The sequence below is a fragment of the Miniopterus schreibersii genome (assembly GCF_964146895.1).
Source record: "Miniopterus schreibersii genome assembly, chromosome: 16".
Lineage (NCBI taxonomy): Eukaryota > Metazoa > Chordata > Mammalia > Chiroptera > Miniopteridae > Miniopterus > Miniopterus schreibersii.
Genome location: NC_138116.1, coordinates 8,225,992 through 8,243,155, shown reverse-complemented (window position 1 = coordinate 8,243,155; position 17,164 = coordinate 8,225,992). Strand labels below are relative to the sequence as shown.

Sequence of the window (17,164 nt, the reverse complement as noted above, 5' to 3'; positions counted from 1 at the left end):
TGGGACAGGGACATTGGACCTGTTACCTCTGAGCCCTCTGTTTACTCTCCCTTCCTGTTCTGCTTGATAAGAGAGACAACAACGTTGACTGTGAATATAAAAACACATTGTGGCTTAAAACATCATTTACGTGGCCCACGGCCAGGGCCCCACATGGCCTTAGGCTGGGCCCATCTCTAACATTTGGGGGTGGGGAGGATCCTGGTGCATGAGGCCCACACTCCAAATGTCTAAATATATGTCACAAATCGAGCTAACAAACTGTCGAATACAGCACGTTCTCTCCTTGACAAATGTACTTTCCTGTATCAGTCAGCTCAGACTTCCATACAAAATACCACAGGCCAAGTGGCTTAAACAACAAAAATTTACTTGCTCACAGTTTTAGAAGCTGGACTTCCAAGATCAAGGTGCTGGCAGGGTTGGTTTCTGGGAGGCCTCCCGGCTGCAGGCAGCAGCCTTCTCAGCAGGTCTCACCTGGCCTTTGCCGAGTGTGCTCTCCTGGGTTTCCTTCCTCTCCATAAGGGCACCAGTCCTATCAGATTAGGGTGCCACCTAATCACCTCATTTAACTTGACCTCCTAAAGGCTCTACCTCTACATACAGTCACGTTGGGGGTTAGGGCACCACACATGGATTTTGGGGACATAGGTCAGTCCATTTATACCTCCCAATGACCCGGAAGGCCAGATTTGACGTTAGAATTCATGGACCCCTTAGATTCCACTCTAGCAAGTGGAGACCCAGCCCGCTCCACTTCTCTTCCCAGTCCCTGCTCATCACATCTCTGAAGAGCCTTGTGCATCCCGTCTGCGTGTCCAAGCTCTGTCCCACAGTCCCCTGGGAACAGCGCCCACTGACCTCTCCATCGGACACAGGAGTGCACACAGCAGCAGGGTGGTGTCCTAGGAAGGATGGATCTTGGGAAGGGAATTCTCGGGCCCTGGCTGGGTGTGCCCCTTTGTCCCAACAGACCCCTAACTCTGTAAGGAAGAGCTAAGGCTGAGGCAGACAACAGCTCGCAGGCGAAATCCAGCCCGCCTCCTGTGTGTGTACAGCCTGTGAGCTAAGCACTGCTTTCCCATTTTTAAATGTAAAATGAAAAATGTAAAAAAGACTATCAGTCTTTTGGCATAGTCACTCCACTTTGCCTCTTGGCAAAATCTAAAATGTAGATTAAGGCAAAGCTGAAAATATTTACTCTCTAGCCTTTTTCAGAAAAAGCGTGCTGATCGCAGCTCTAACACGCAGGGTCAGGCCCTGCTTCCCTAAGTCCTCGGAGCCTCTGGGGACTCCCCGCTTCTGGGGTGCTGTGCTAAGGATCTTCCACTGGCCAAAGAGCAACACCAGCTGCCTCCCAAGTTTGTAACGATGGCTGCAGGGCCCCCGCCATCCTGTGTGCCTTCTCGCAGTGTGACAATGCCACTCCTCCCACAAGGATGTGGCCTTTATTTTATCTCGCCTCCCTCAGAATCAGGCTGGCTCTGAGACATGCTTTGATCTCCAGAATGTGGTGGAAGTGACACAGTGAAGTGACAACGGCCTTGTGGCTTCTGTTTTGCCAACCACCATGTCTAGAAGCTCTGGACAACCCACAGAATGATGAAAAAGATTGCACAGAAAGACCACGGAGGAGAACCCACCCCGTCTTGGCCAACAGGCAACCGCCAGAGGCTACACAGGATCCCCCGGGCCAGCGGAGCCCAGAGCCGACACCTCGGGCAGCATTCAGAAGCCAGCCCTCCGAGTCCTGCCCACAGCCCCGGTTCACAGAATCACAATGTTAACATGGTAGTTGTTTGGAGACATTAAGGTTTGGGTGGTTACACAGCAACAGGGACCTGAAACGACCATCCAGGAGTGGACACAGATTCACAGAGTGCTTCCTCTGAGGCAGGCTACACTCATCACGGGCAAAACTCAATCCTCAAAGCTGTACTCTGAAGAAGTACATGCTTACCCCCATTCTACAGATGGCACCCCAAGGACCGGGCCTGTGAGCAGCTCATTTGCAGGGGGCAGTGAGGCACCCCGGGCAGCAGCTCAGCCGCTGTCTGCAGTCCCCCCCTCAGGACGGTGCACCGCGGGGAGGGGTTCATCAGCCTTGGGTTGGAAGCCCAGGTCTGCCTTGAATCGGGGCCATGGGAAAAATGAATCTCTTTGCACCTCGGGTCTGTCATCTGGAAAATGGGGTCAATGACACCATCTCTGCAGAGTCGACTCGAGGACTGAACAGAATAAGACCAAGGAGGTGCTGTGTCCCGGGTCTGCGCGTTCACGGGGGGGGGGGGGGGGGGGGTGCTAACCCACGGGAGCTGGAAGGAGGTGCCAGGAGGCAGGACCAGGTTGAAGTTGTTTCCTGAACCTCCGCACCGCAGGGGGTGCCGAGTGTCCCCGAAGAACAGGGCTGAACTGATTAAACTCAGGCCGGGAGAACTGGGCAGACGGCGAAATACACGAGCTAATACAGTGATGTAATTTCTTGAAAATACCCGAGGAGAGACACAATTTGAGGCGGAACCAAAGGAAAGCCGCCTGGGCTCTTTAAGTAACCCTGGGAGGGGGCCGCCGCTTCATTTCCTCCTGCGATGCCGGAGCCACTGGCTCGTGACCGTCCACGGAGGGAAACTGGCCTGTGCCAGAGAGCAGGCCGCCCTCCAGCTTACCGCCCTTTCTTTAATCGGCGCTTTCTTTGCTCGTGCCCACGCCGCGTGTGTGGGGCTGGTGGGTGTGGGGCCGGCGGTCCAGAGGCGCTGATCCCTGCAGGTAATTTCCTGCCTGGCTGCGCACACCACGTGAGTTATTTTCCCATTTAACTTCGACACCCCCGTTTCTTCTCCATCCCTCTCTGCAACCCTTTCCCCAAGGGCCAGGAAAGGTCTTGGGGATGTCAACCTGGGGGGCACCTTGGCTGTCTGGGGGCCCCGGGCTGATGCCCCGCCAACCTCTGGGCGCCTCAGAGGAAAGCAGGGCCACAGGGTCAGGGTGCTGGGTGGGGCTGGAGGTCTGCAGTTCTTTTGTTTTTGTTTTGTTAATCCTCACGGGGTATTTTTTCTGATTGATTTTTTTTTTTAGAGAAAGTGGAAGGGAGGGAGGGGTGGGGAAAGAGAGAAAGAGAAACATCGCTGTGAGAGAGACACATCGGTTTGGTTGTCTCCCAAACACGCCTTGACTGGGGCCGGGGATCGAACCTGGAACCCACGTATATGCCCTTGACCGGAACTTGAACCCGTGACCCTTCAGTCCACAGGCCGAAGCTCTAACCACTGAGCCATGCCAGCCAGCAGTTTTAAACAGGATTACCAGGAAAGATGACCTCCCCGAGGTGACGTCTGAGCTGAGGCTGGAAGGAGGTGAGGGCGGGAGCCACACCGATACCTGGGGTAGGGACATCCCAGGCACACGCTACAGCCCCCTGGTCCTCTGCCTCTGTGCACACCCCTTGGTCTTCTCTTTTCCTCCCATCCCTAATAAGTGGCTCTCCCCAGATGTGACCCTTGACCCCTGCAGAAGAGAGGCCACAGCCGATGGCCCATTGGCTGAATCTTACTTGGATACCTTTCTCTTAATAAATATGAGAGTCAACTCGAACAATTAGGCCAATGCAGACTTCTGGCAGCTGTCCTGGGCAACGATGGGCTGGAAGGAGAAGCCAGGACACCCCGAGACAGGTCTTCAGCTCTCTAGACTCATCCAGTCCCCAACACTCCCAGGGGTTTCACATCTGCATGTGGCCGGACGGCTGAGGGGGTGGCTAGGTGCCCACGGCCTTCTCCCCTGGTGACTTTAGCCACCTTGGAGGTGCCATCTGTTCTTGCCAAGGAGAATACTGTCTGGTCACATCTCTCTTGGGCTGCATGGCCTATTTCTAACTGCCTCCAGCCCCAGGCCTCCTCCTAGGTCCCTTCTGAGCCCAGGCACTTAGCAGGCACTTGCTGAATACTTGACTAATTGAAGCCACGTGAGGGAGATGGGCCTAAGTTTTGCTGGTTCACCTTGGCTTCTGAGGGACCTGCCTGGTGTTAACAGCTGGAGTACGATCCCAAGTCACCGACCGCACCACACATGACAAGGTCTGACCCTGACTCAGGCCCCTGACTCCAGTTCAGATGGAGGAATGTCCAACTTGGCGTAAAAGACGTCAAAGAAAAGATGGTCTGTAACATCCTAGCGCTCGTTTTCAACTGCTCTGTCACCCGGGGAGTTTTCTTCTACTTCTGGAGATGGTGCAAACCTCTGGAGAGACTATACGGGCTCGGGGTCAGAATGTCTTGGGTCCTAATCCCACTTTTGCCTGACACCAGCTGAAAATGTGACATGTCAGAAGATGCGCTCCGAGGCCGGGGTACAGAGCAGATAGTCACTGCATCGCGGCGGGTGTCCAGCCTGCGAGGAAGGATTCCACGCGGCACGTTTTCAGAAAGCCCCGCTCCCACGGCACAGGAGGCACGCAGAGGCCCGCCAGCCCCACGCAGACACCCTTCCCGCTGCTTCTCCTTCCGGGAAACCGCAATGCTAGTGATCAGGGTCTGGCGCTGGCTGCGGGGAGACACCCGATTTGCAAGGTGGATCTCCTACGCGCCGCATAACCAACTTCCAGGTGGGGGATGCATGTGTTTGTGCGGCCTTGTCAAGGACTCTCACTGACCCTGGAGAATTCTTTCCACCTCCAGGCAGAGAGCACCCTCCACGTCGGCCTCAGGAATTACTTTCCGACTAGTGCCCCGCACGTGGGTGTCCGCCTCAGCAGGATCACACCTGCTGGCGACCTTTGCTGCCCTATCTCCTCTCCCCGGTTAAGGAGATGCTACGGTTCTAATCCATTTCAAGGTTTCTGAACGGCAGCCGTAACAATTTAAGCCTCCGCTTTGCCTATTAAGGAAAATGCCGTCTAAGATAATGACTTTGCCTCCGCCTGACAGGATGATTTTTACAGAGGACAGGATAATGTTGACCTCTGACCAGATCCAGAAACCTTGAACCTAGATGGTCCTTCTGCACAACGCAATTATCCCCACGGCCCGAAATGCCAAATGCCCGGACCCCGATGAGGAAAATGCTAACAAATGGTGAATCAGCCTCTAGCTCCTATCGACTGAGTTCCCAGAGCAGTGCAGCTTATTTCTCAAAGGTGAACAGGAACCTGAACACAGGTTTCAGTCCTGCTTGTCTGCACGGGGGGGACCTCTTCTGAACTGTAAGCGCTCTGAGGTCGGGGCCTCATCTGATATATTTCTGCAGCCCTGGTGGCACCACGCTGGGCACAGGGAAGCATGCACGGTGCTCTCTGAACATGCAAACCATTGAGGGCATGAGCGGTGTGACGGTCTGGGGGCGGCCTGAGCCGGAGGTGGGTGCCCGATTCTAACATTTCTTAGAGATGTGGCCTCAGACCATTACCTACCGCACGGATGGACACGTTCTTCCCAGGTCAATTCCAACGTGTCAGTCACCTAGAGCACTAATCACCCTGATTTTGCTAAAGAGCCCTCGCTGGAACCACCTCTGACCCAGTTTTTCCGTGAAGAACATTTTGACAACCAGACCCCTCCTCCCCGGCCCGGCCCCGTTTCTTAAGTTGCTTTAACCATGACCATGACCATGACCATGTAGGAAACCACATTTTACCGTGCAACCGGAGTACATGTGCACATAAGGAAAACAAAAGTTCTAAAAACCGAGACGGAGACTTACTGGGCGCCGTGAGCGTGTCTGTTTTGCTCTGCTTAGTCTAGTTTAGTCCATCTGCCGTCACGTCCACACACAGTGGCTCGCAAAAGGCTCCGCGCCCCACGAGGGAGCTGCGGCTGTACTCGGAAGGCGCTGCTCAAGCAAACAAGGAGCATGGGGTCCTACCTCCGGGGCGATGTAATCTGGGGTCCCGCAGAAGGTCCTGGTCGTGACGCCGTCCATCATGTGTTCCTTGCACATCCCGAAGTCAGCAATCTTGATGTGCCCCTCGGAGTCCAGCATGACATTATCCAGCTTCAGGTCCCTGCAGGGAAGCGGGACAGCATCAGCGCCCCTCCCACGGGCAGAGCGGTTCCCCCCGGCGCTGCTGAGACAGAGGATATCTGACAAGCTGCTGTCTCAACGGCACATGGACTACAAGTCCCAGGAGAGTCGGGGCCAGGAATTATTATTTTCCCATCCCCAGAGCCTAACGTAGTGCCTGGGACACAGGAGGTACTTAACAGATGCGTGCTGAATGAACGACTAAATGGTTGAACTAGCAACTCCCAACTGTGGCTGCACAAGTGAATCCCCGGAGGTTCCAATTTCGCAGGTCTGGGGACAGCCCAGTCATCCGAGACTTATCAGCATCCCGCACAGAGGGGTCTGGCACAAAACCAGGTGTGCAAAACCACAGGCACAGAACCGCCTTGCTGGGTCACACGCGCCCCTTCCCTTCTGCCTAGTGCCACGTGTCCTTTACATCACTTTCCACTTAATGCTGGGAGACATTCTCTCTCATTGGCACCAGACTCTCACGACAGCTGACAACCAGAATTTAATTTAGGAGCTTTTCCCTTTGCCTCTCTCTCCAGTTCCCAGCTAAGCATCTCACAGAAAATTCAGTTTCCACTGCTCCCTGACCTCCCTTCCAGATCAAAGGCGGAGGAAGGAGCTGTCGGCGGAGAGAAAAGCATGTTTTTCTTGTGGGAAGCAGAAACATGATGACTCTTTTGAGGTCCAGAGATCAGAGGTGGTTCTGATCGCCCGGAGGGTCTCAGCGGGTCCCTGTTGCCTTGAGGGTTATCGATTCCACGTCTTAAGTCCCCATCACAGAATTACACGCCCACAGAGACCAGGGATCCGGCCAGTGGCATGGAGGGTGGGGGTGGCCTCGCCACGCACCTGTAAATGATTCCTCTTTTATGAAGAAAGAACAGCCCAATGGAAATCTCCGCTGCATAGAATCTGCAAGAGAAAAACCTCATCAGGGTAGGGTCCTGGAGACTTTGGAAGAAGTAAAAGGAAGGAAGACCTGGACAATCAGAGATCAGCATCCGCCCACACGCATTCTCCCGTTCCCTTCCCTCTGCCATTTCATCGCTCCAAACTCTGCAAATGACACAGCTACTAAAAGCAACGAGGTGGGTCTATCTCCCACCCAGAAGAAAGCTCTTCTTATCTGGGGTAGGGGGACAGGTACCTTACTGCTTGAAATTCCTAATATAATCTTTTTGTTGTTGTTATTAATCCTCACCTGAGGATATTTTTCCATTGATTTTTAGCTAGACTGGAAGGGAGGGCGGGAGAGAGGAAGGGAAGGAGGGAAAAACATCGACGTGAGAGAGACACATCAACTAGGTGCCTCTTGCACGCGCCCCAACGACCCAGGTACGTGTGCTCGACTGGGAATCGAACCCGTGCCCCTTCGGTGGGCGAGCTGACGCTCAGTCCACTGAGCCACACCGGCCAGGGCCCTAATACAATCGCTTACAGAGCGGCTGTCAGATTACTCGATGCCAGGATACGGCAGAGTCAATTTCCATTTTCCTCCCAGGAACAGAATACATTAGTGTCTGAACACACAATTATTCCCTGGGAGACAAAGCACAGCGTGCGCTGAACTCTCGGGCTGAGCTCCCACCCCCACCTCCACCCGAGCGCCGGGGTAAGCGGGACACACGCCGTGACTCACGCCCGAGTTTACCCTCTTTAATAATTCATAATAAAAAGCAGTCACTGCCACCACTTCAAAATCGTTGGTGGGCTCATATCTGACACACAGCATAACCGCTGAAAGGTGTTTTAAAACGTGTGTCGTATTTAGGAGTCTTTGAAGTCCGAGGAGCCACTGAAATGCCTGTGCGAGCGTCACTCCCTCGAGGCCTGGTATAAGCACAGACATTGGTGTGAGCTGAGACAACCCCTGGCGCGGACCAGGCTCCTCCCGGGGGTGGGGGGTCGGGGGACACCTCTGAGGGCAGGCGGGGGAGGGGAGAGGTGGGAAAGAAAAGGAGACGCGGTATTATAGGCGACTGGGACGTTATTGTTTGTGCTTTCTTTATCTTTGAAGAAATAAAACCTTTCTGGCAACATCGATACAAGGAGAGGGGGGCCGACCCATTGTAACGCAAGGCGGCTGTGCTGCTCCCTGGCGTCCGGCTCAGCGCTGCGGGGCAACCCGAGCGAGTTAATGCTTTCGGACTGACAGCCAGAGCGGGGATAAGGGCTGGCGTTTCCGAGAACTGAAAAGAATAGAAGAAAAATCCGCCTTCGCATTTTTCTTAAAGCTGGCTACCAAAGGCTCCCCTAGCCGGCCTCCGGTCCATCTCCCCCAGGACAGATCCTCCAGGCGACCAACGTCTTCATTTTCCCAGGGACCCTCAGCCAGAGGCCCATTAACACCTGCAGCGGTGGCCCATCAGGGCTCCCGGCCGCTGCGCAGCCTCTCGGGGGGAGATGAAACGGTGTCTGTTTAGATTCGCTCCTGGTGCGTTTCCTGGGGCTGCCTGGCCCCTGGAAAGTGGGGTGATTTTTCAGGTATCCACGTCTGCCCTCTAGATGGAAGATTCTCCCTCTTCCCCTGGAGCCCGGGTCTGTCTCCCGTGTTGCTGACTCCCATCCCGGCATCCAAGGCGCGTCCCAACGAAACCTTCCAAACAAAGCTCTCGATTCTCCCCCTAAACCACCTCCTCCGGGCTGGCTGCCCCTCCCAAACTTAAAATGGGGCATCGCCCAAAGAGGCTTCTCTCTTCTCACCCCCCCGCAGTCACCAAGTTCTGGCTTTCTTCCTCCCGGGGGCTCCTCAAAGACACCCAGTCCTCCAGCTCTGTGGTCTCCTCTCCATAGATTTGCCACCACACTCCCTCCCAACCTCCCTAGTCCTCGTGGCCAGAGGGCTCTGAGAAAACCGGCCTTCCTGTTGCTCAGCCGGCACCACTAGGCTGGTCACTCAGAGCCCCCACCCCACTGCCGCCCATGAGGATCTTGCTCCATCTCCTGAACCTTTGGGATGGGCATCCCCGGAGGATGCGCTTCCCTCACTCCCCCTTTTTGGGGGTTTGCGTGGTGTCCTGTGCCACCTCTAAAGCTATCATGCTATTATAATTATTGAGTGGCTCCTCCCACGCAGGTCAGACGGTGAGCTCCCCAAGGGCAGGGGCCACGCCTCCCTGTCTCACTCCCAGTGCCGGGGGCGTTGCCCCCCCCCCCCGCATTTTTCACCCAGCGGAAGTTCCCAGCCGGGGCTGCCGTGTGTCTAAATTAAGGGGCATACACAAAATACTCACACTGCTTGTGGCTCCTTAAACTTTCCTACTTGCTGAATGTGGTACATGAGGTCCCCGCCGTTGACGTATTCCATGACGAAGTACAGCCGGTCCTGGAGGCCAAGGTGTGACAGGTGAGCTGAGCGTGTCCCCAGGCGGGGCGGCGTCCCCCCATCTTTCCAGACTGGGCTTGGCTTTCTTGTTAGTGGAGTGTGTGTGTGGGGGGGTTCACACTGACAGATCTGCTCAGGGCTGCCCTTTGACATGTCTTTTCCCAAGCCCAGAATAAGTAATGGGCCCCACCGCACGAGGGCCTTGGGGGGCACAGTCACTACGTAACTCTGGAATGATGGCTCCCCAGCGCGTCTGCCCCCTCTGGTTACCTGTGCTCCCTGTTCCCAGGAATGACCGCAAATGGTCTTCGTTTTTCCCCTACACACATAACACAGTTCCAAGTGAGGGACCACGTGAGGCGTCCGTATGGGCCAATTATTTAGTTTTAACTAGTGTTTCTGGTTTGCACTGTCTAGGAGGCGCGCGAGAGTAATGCAGTAAAGTGTTTAACTGGATGCTTCAGAAAACAAACCTTGTGAGTTAGGCTGGGCTTATACATTATAAATGCTCAAGGACATGAACTGTGTGTGTGTGTGGGGGGGCAGTAAGTGGAGGGGCTAATCAAATGCTCTTTTACATCCATAATATGCCCAAATATGTCGTCTGTCACTGGAATGCTAAGCGTTGGCCCCAGGAAGGGCACACGTCCTAGAACCAACTACATCTGCATGTGTATGAGGACATTACGCTGGGAGAGACAGGGAGACTGAAGGGGTGTAACAGTGAAACAACTAACAGCACAGCAGCCCGAGGTCACAGCTGACCTCTGCTCTGCTCTAGAAAACATCACGGTTTCACGGAGGTTATTAAACTTTAAAGTGTTGCACCGGGAGGGAAAAAAATGATGAAGCTGCCACTAAGAGGCAGGAAACGGCTCTGGGCGCTTCGCTCTCTAGCTTTGCTGTTATGAACTTTAATTTCATCTTTATTTCTCTGCTTTGTCGCTTTCTGGAGCTTAATCGGTGTAACCAGGGTTACAGGATCTGGGCTGGGATTCAAGACGTGGTTCTCTCTTCGTAGCAGGTTGGCGCTACTCAGACGCCCCTGGGAGCAGGGAGCCGCCAGGGCCACCAGCTCCAGGCTGACACCTAGTGGCCGGTGCCGGGCTCCGTAGCCCCACGTCTGACAGCCCGGCCGCACTGCCACTTAGACTCTCAGACCCAAAAGCAATGAAGGGGGAGCCTCCCAACAGAATTTTAAAGGGAGACAGAAAACGGAAAGTCAATTCCTGGCCAAGGGGAAGTTGAAAACAGCAATAACCACAACAGTAACAATTACAGGTACTGATTATTGAGCCGTATCTTAGAAAGGACAGCGGCCGTCTTTGGGAACGCCACCCTGGGGTGCCATCTCAGCCTTTGTATTTCTTGCAGGCCACGTGCAGGCACCAAGCCAGGGCCCTGGCCCCACCGCTAGCTGATCTGTGCTCTGGAATATTCTTTGTTCTCTGCGTAGCTCTACCATGTGACAGGGTTCGGCAAACTTTTCCCTTAAAGAGCCAGAGAGTCAATAGTTTAGGCTTCGTGTGTGTCTTGCAACTACTCAACTCTGCCTTTGTGCATGAACGCAGCCGTCGATGACAGGTAAGTGACTGAGCCAGGCTGTGCTCCAAGAAAACTATTTATGACTCTGATATCTGAAGTTCATCTCATTTTCACATGCCACGAAATAGGATTTTTATTACTTTTTGAACTTCTCCTAGAGCTCACGGGCTGCACAGAACAGGCCAGATTGCCAACCCCTGCTGTGTGCATTGAAAGAGAACACACTCTTTTACATAAACCCAGTCTCCTAATGTCCCCGTGCAATGCTTGGCAGCTGGTGAGCTGGCTTGTTACAAAGCCAGCCCTGTGAGTGATTTCATTGTTTTTCCGTCTCTAAGTCTTAGCACATTGCCTGGCAAGAAGAAAACCTTTGATATAAACGTTTGCTGAATTAAATGGAATGAATGCCAAGTCTCTAAGTAGGGCACATCACAGGGAGGGGATGCTGCAAATTTACCAGTGGCACAGGGCTGAGAGGCTGTCCCCAGGGTCACCTCTGCTTGGCAGAGAAGACTCGGAGGCTGGGTGGTCTCCGGCCTTCTCTACGGGAGTAGAGTCGAGTCGGACAGCACTTGGGTTCAGGGCACCCTCGGGAGCCTGCTGTGAGCCAGGCCACAGCTACGAGCCCCTGGATCCTTACCACTGTCTGGAAGCAGGAGTGCAGCTGCGTCAGGAACGGGGGCTTGTCGAGCAGGGCCAGGACCCGCTTCTCCACCATGGTGCACTCCACATCGTCATCTTGAATCACTACGTCTTTTTTCAGGATTTTGATGGCATAGAGTTCTTCTGTCCCCTTCCTGTCAGCCAGCATCACCTGAGAGCAGAGGAACAGCCACCTGAAAACGTCATCTAGGCATTCGTGGGGTGCTGGGGGTGGGGAGGAGCCAGGTCGGTGACAGTTCAGTGCGTGCAAATATGGAAATGTGTGATGCAAAAATATTTATAAAGTCCCACTTTATGTGCCAATGATGAAATACCACAGGTCACTGCAAGTTAGATGCCTCCTGCACTCTTGTCATTTTTCAGGACTCGTACACTGCGCGGGCTGTTGCCACATGGTGGCACTGTCACGGCTACTAATAGGAACAGGCCACATGATCAGGGTTAGGGTTGAACTGTGCATTTTCCAGGAGCATCCTTAGGGCAAAAACGTGACTGACCTTTGTAAGCTTCTCAAGAGTCAGGAACCAAGACAAAGAAACTGGCAGGACAGAAATCAGTTCTGGGATTTATGATGAGATTTGGGGCCAAAAAAGCCAAATGTAGACACACAGGCTGAAGCAACCCAGTTCAGGATCTCGTAACTATTCCATTCGCTCACTACGAGACGACATTTAATTTTCAGGTGTGAAAATTATTCACTCAACCAACATCGTGGAGTACCCGCTCTGTTCTGAACAGTGAGATGGACTAAATATGGTTGTTTTTAACGACACGAAGTAGGAAGCACCTGAGAAATCTATACAGAGAGAGCAGGGAAATCTACAAGGTTGCTCTGGAAACTTCAGGAAGAACAGGAGGACCTCAGCACGCTGTGCAAAAGCCCGTCCTTACCTTCCCGAAGCTGCCCTTCCCCAGCACCATGAGGAAGTTGAAGTCGGTGAGCTTCACCCGGTCCAGGTTGTTGGAAAGTCTCCTGTCTTCTGAAGGGCCGTAGCCTCTGTGACCGGCGGGGCCGAGCTTGGCTTTCTGAACAAGAAGCACACAGGTGAAAACCATCAGTCATGCTTTCCCAGGGAAAAGACGGACAGAAAACATTGTAGGGAAGCTTGATGGTGGGAGGGGGTGAGCAAAGCACCCTGAGGATGATGTATCTATTCACACCCAGTGGCTTCACTCACCCAAAGGGCAACATGTGCAAAGTACCTTAAAAAACTGCCCTTACCTATGAAGGGACAACTCTAAGTAGTTAATGGAGAATCGAGTGGCAGGACTCTGCCAAAGGCTGGCTGGTTCTCATTCCGGGATATAAGGCTGACTGCTTGGGGAAACGGGGGCTTCGCAACAGTTAGCGTAACATAAAGGAATAAACTGCGCACTGATGTGTTTCTTACGGGTGGATTTTCCAGTTTCAGAATAATCTGCAGAAAGGAAACTTGAGCCTCGAGCAAAAAAGGGCGAACAGCGCCCCCTGGTGAGGAACCGCCTAAGTGCAGGCTGTGCAGATGATTTATTGCTCCCGTAAAAGGCACTGTAAGAACAGCGCGCTTTGTTTTTTTTAAGTCAAGGGTTGAACTCATGAAAAGAAATGGTGATACGTCTGAGAATCTGGTTTCACGCCAAACACACACTGTCCCTTGAGCCTGACCAATAAGTGGTCAGTGACATGTGGATTATCAAAAGGAGTCTTTATAAACTAGACGAGAGCCACACAAAGGCCCTGGAGAGACCCCACCCTCATTAATCACTCTCATGGGGAAGTCGGTCTCATGCCAAAGGCAAATGGCAAGAGGGCTCAGCAGAAAAGGGGAGGCAAGTGGGGACCACCGGGGATGGTCTCAACTGTCAGCAAAGTTGCCCGTGGAGAAAGGGGAGGAGCCCTGGGTGGGTGGAGAAGCTCCCCCCGAGAGTCTGCACTTTAAAATCTGCCTGAGTGAGGGAGCCAGCTGCTGGATGTGTCAGCGGCTGGAAAGGCCAGGGTCTAGGGGGCTGGCTGGACCACTGCAGCCACAGGCCTGAGCCGCAGGGCCAAGCCTCTTGCCCTGGATACGTCCGCAGTGAGAGGGTGCACCCCCTCCCCAATGCAGCAGACGCAACCAAGTGCAGCTCTGAGCGTCGGGGCAGGTGCTGGGACATCACTCAAACGGAGAACATAGTGTAGGAGGCAAAGGAGGCATTCAAGGGCTTTACTAGCGAGACAAAGCACTGGCAACATAGGCTCTCAGCTCGGGGAGGGGGTGGGATGAGCGAGCTGCTTGGGCCAGGCTCTGCTGAAGCAGCTCCGAGCCCTGATCTGCTGTCTCTGGGGTCCCCAGCCCTAACCCAGCGCTTGGCACAGGGTGTGCGCCCAACATTTTGGTGGAGTGAATAATGAAATGAAGCTAGACTGTGTTCATTGGATGCTGTGCTGTGAGGCGGTGCTTTTCTCTGATACAAATAACTGGTCTGTGTAAGGATCAAACCCTGTGGCCTGAGTGCCCGCTCGGGTGGACTGAGCAGCCATTTAAGCAGAGATATGAAAACACGGGGGAAAGATGGGCCCAGCCTTTCTGCTTTGAGGCTGAAAGTATTAAACACAGTTAGCTGTACTCTAGCCCTTTCCGCAGCGCACCGTGGGAGACACAGGGACGTAGGGGCCACTGGAAACACGGAGGCTCTGTAAAGACAAAACCTGAACTGCAAGGACACATAGACCGGCCTCCCCTGTGACAGGGGATGGAGGGAATCTTAAGACCGACTTGTGAGAAAGAGCCAGGGTGGCGCTTGGGTTCCATAAGCGCCACCCTCAATGTCAGGACCTGCCCAACCTCCCAGGAACGAGCCCAAGTAGAGGAACTTTCTGGTTTGTGTCTAACTTTAGATGAAGGATTGGGAAGTTCGAGTCTGAGATGAGAATACCGGCTCGGCCAGTCTTTTCTGCTCTTCTGATTCATAAAGAGGAACGAGGCGCAAAGGGAATCCAACTGGTACAGACCCAAGTTCAGGGAGGGGGGTTGAGGACTCGCACACCGTGTCCGAGGGGCTGTCCGTGTGGACTGCGGGAGGCTCTGCGCAGTCAGCTCACCGGTAGGGGCTTTTCAAATCAAAACTGAGCAGCAGATGTGCCAAACCACGACGCTGTGTGGCTACGAGCGATCGGATTGCCGGAGATGTTCATTTTCTATCAGGTTGGACCCTTTGCAGCTGCTGAGATGCGGCCATCTGACCCACAGTAATGGTCATTCCAAATGGCTGAACTTAATTCCGTAGCCACTCTGCAACGTTGGGGTTTTGCATAATGATTATATAGTAGCTTTGGGGTGTGAAAAGGCAGAATAAAGACACAGGGAAAGTGCAGAGTCCTAAGTCACCAGCCTCTAATAGAGCAGCGCCCTGCCCAGCAACTCTTCCAAGAGGAAGGATTCTTCAGCAGGAACCTAAGCCCAAAGGTTCATCCACAGTGAGAATGCAGAGACCGATACTTCCAAGCCTCCCAGAGGGTCTGTCTTATGAAAACAGACCTTTGGGTGGCCCTCTGAAGAATGCCTTACTGTTTCACTCCATTGCACTGTGTCCATTCATACCTACTCTGAGGGTGTGTCTTCAGCAACAATGCATCCTCTTGCCTAATAGAAAACAGGGCTTGGAAGAACATCATTATCAAAGATGTTTGCAAAGTGTAGAGAGATGAACCTGAAACAATGGCAGCTTCCTTCCACTTCTAAGATTCCAAGGATAGATGGCCAACAGTGACCAACCATGGGAACGGATGAATACCGTGCATTTCTTCTAAACGTTTCCTCCCCCTACGATGAAAATGCTCTGGGTTCAGGGCTTATCTGAACAACCCTGGCAACATAAACAGCTATGCGATAAATAACCAAGGGCCTCAGCACAGCGCCTTCCATCTGAGGGAACCACGTATCCACCTGCGGCCACTGCAACATCGGTGAAGAGAAACCACGTGGTTTCTGCAGACGACAACCGGAGAGGCACCGGGGCTGCGTTTCAGCGATTCCGTTAATGGAGCACAGGCCGTGCATTTCTAACAAGCCGTGAGTCACGACTTCTATTACCTCCCCCTCAGTAACCGGGCAACGGGTTAAGGGGATGCTACTTCGTGGCCGTCCTAGCCTCCTGGGGCGCGCAGCCGGGGTCAATAAAACGCCTGCCGTTCTCTGGCTAATCTTCCATCTTCTGGAACATCTACCCCTGTGGATGGCCGGAGGGCCCTTGCACTTTCGGCTTCCTCTGACCCACACAGGCCCAGGGCGTGTTCCCGTCCTGCTCCGGTGATGCTTCGAGCCTGCGCTTGCCCACCCGCCCGGTTCAACGGGGCCCCGTCCCGCTCCTGCGGTGTGTGTTCCCTCACGATCTCCTCATGACCGATTATGTCGTATATTTCTCTTTCTCCCGCCACTGGAAGGAGCCCAGGGGCCTCATCTGTTCCGCTCACCGATGCATCTCCGGCGCCCAGCAGAGCCTGGGGCCTGGTGGCCCTCAATACTTTCAGAACAAATAGATAAATGTGTATACATGGAAGGCAATTCTTTTTAATAGAGAACGTTTTAAAAGGCAGAATGATTGCCTTGACGTTCTACCCTGACCCTACATCATGCCGGTTCTCAAACGACTCCTCCTCATTTGCAGTTAGATTGAAATGAAACATCTGCATCTCATTGCTAACTTATCAGAACAGCAACGATGAAGAACCTCAGATGCACTTGAATTAAATTACTGTTCAGGCTGCTCCACGACGCTGGATGTGCTGACTAGTCCTGGGAAAAGCTGCCTCACAGCCGGACGGCGTGGCTCGAGCTGCACTTATTCAGCGGAGTGGAAACGGAACGGAAACCACATCAAGTCGTCTTCCTAATGGGAGAGTTTTCGGGGCACATCCACTTACACTGTCGAAACAAATTCACGGGAAGCCGCGGGCCTCTGCTGTCATGGCAACCGAGGCACACTCTTAAGGAGAAAGGTGGGACCTGTGACATGTCGGGACTTTGCCCAACGTGGGAAACAGGGCGCTTGGTTCTTCCTGGACCGGACTGAGTGTTATATGTGTTTGGCGACCCGGCCCTGTTGCTTTCCTTCAACCAGCCTAGTCTTCCCCCACCGTCCAGAGCTGTCCCGTGAACGCTGACACGCGTCTTAGGCGGGCCGGTGGTCGTCACAGGGTGGGAGCTAAACGGATCCTGTCTCACCTGCTGAACGGATCCTGGGAAGCTGCTGCCCTTAGTCCTGCCCAGCTGCTAAGAGCCCAGGCTCATATGAGGGTACAGACCAAAAACAACACCCTTTCTAAGTTTTCCCGTCTGCAAAAAGACTGTCTTTCTCCTACCCGGGAGCCGGCCGCGCACGCGGGTGGCTGCCACCCTAGAGAAAGCCCTAAGTGAGCAGACCTGGCCGTGGCACGTGACCGCCGGAGTATTTTTGGCACTTAGTCATTTTTTTTTTTTAATCCTACACCCTTTCCCTGCTGGGAACGCTCCCCCGGAGTTCACACTGCACTGGCCGCGTTGGCTGTGGCAGGGTCAGAAGCCACATGAACTCACAGGGGCTGCCACAGTGAACGGTTTTCCTGACAGCCGACTGACAGCCGAGGACACTGCGCAGAGCGGGGAGTTCTCGGCTCTGAGGAAG

General features: G+C 53.8%; 1 protein-coding gene across 1 annotated transcript in view; it reads right to left on the bottom strand.

Moving 5' to 3' along the window:
* The window catches only part of PRKCA (protein kinase C alpha), a 248,090-nt gene that overhangs the window by 20,692 nt on the left and 210,234 nt on the right, over nucleotides 1–17,164 (bottom strand). The window contains exons 9-13 of the mRNA XM_081162411.1: nucleotides 12,434–12,568; nucleotides 11,520–11,693; nucleotides 9,243–9,334; nucleotides 6,859–6,921; nucleotides 5,857–5,995 (exon numbers count right to left, since the gene is read on the bottom strand). Of these exons, the coding sequence (XP_081018537.1) occupies nucleotides 5,857–5,995; nucleotides 6,859–6,921; nucleotides 9,243–9,334; nucleotides 11,520–11,693; nucleotides 12,434–12,568 (603 nt within the window). The remainder of the gene's footprint in view (nucleotides 1–5,856; nucleotides 5,996–6,858; nucleotides 6,922–9,242; nucleotides 9,335–11,519; nucleotides 11,694–12,433; nucleotides 12,569–17,164) is intronic.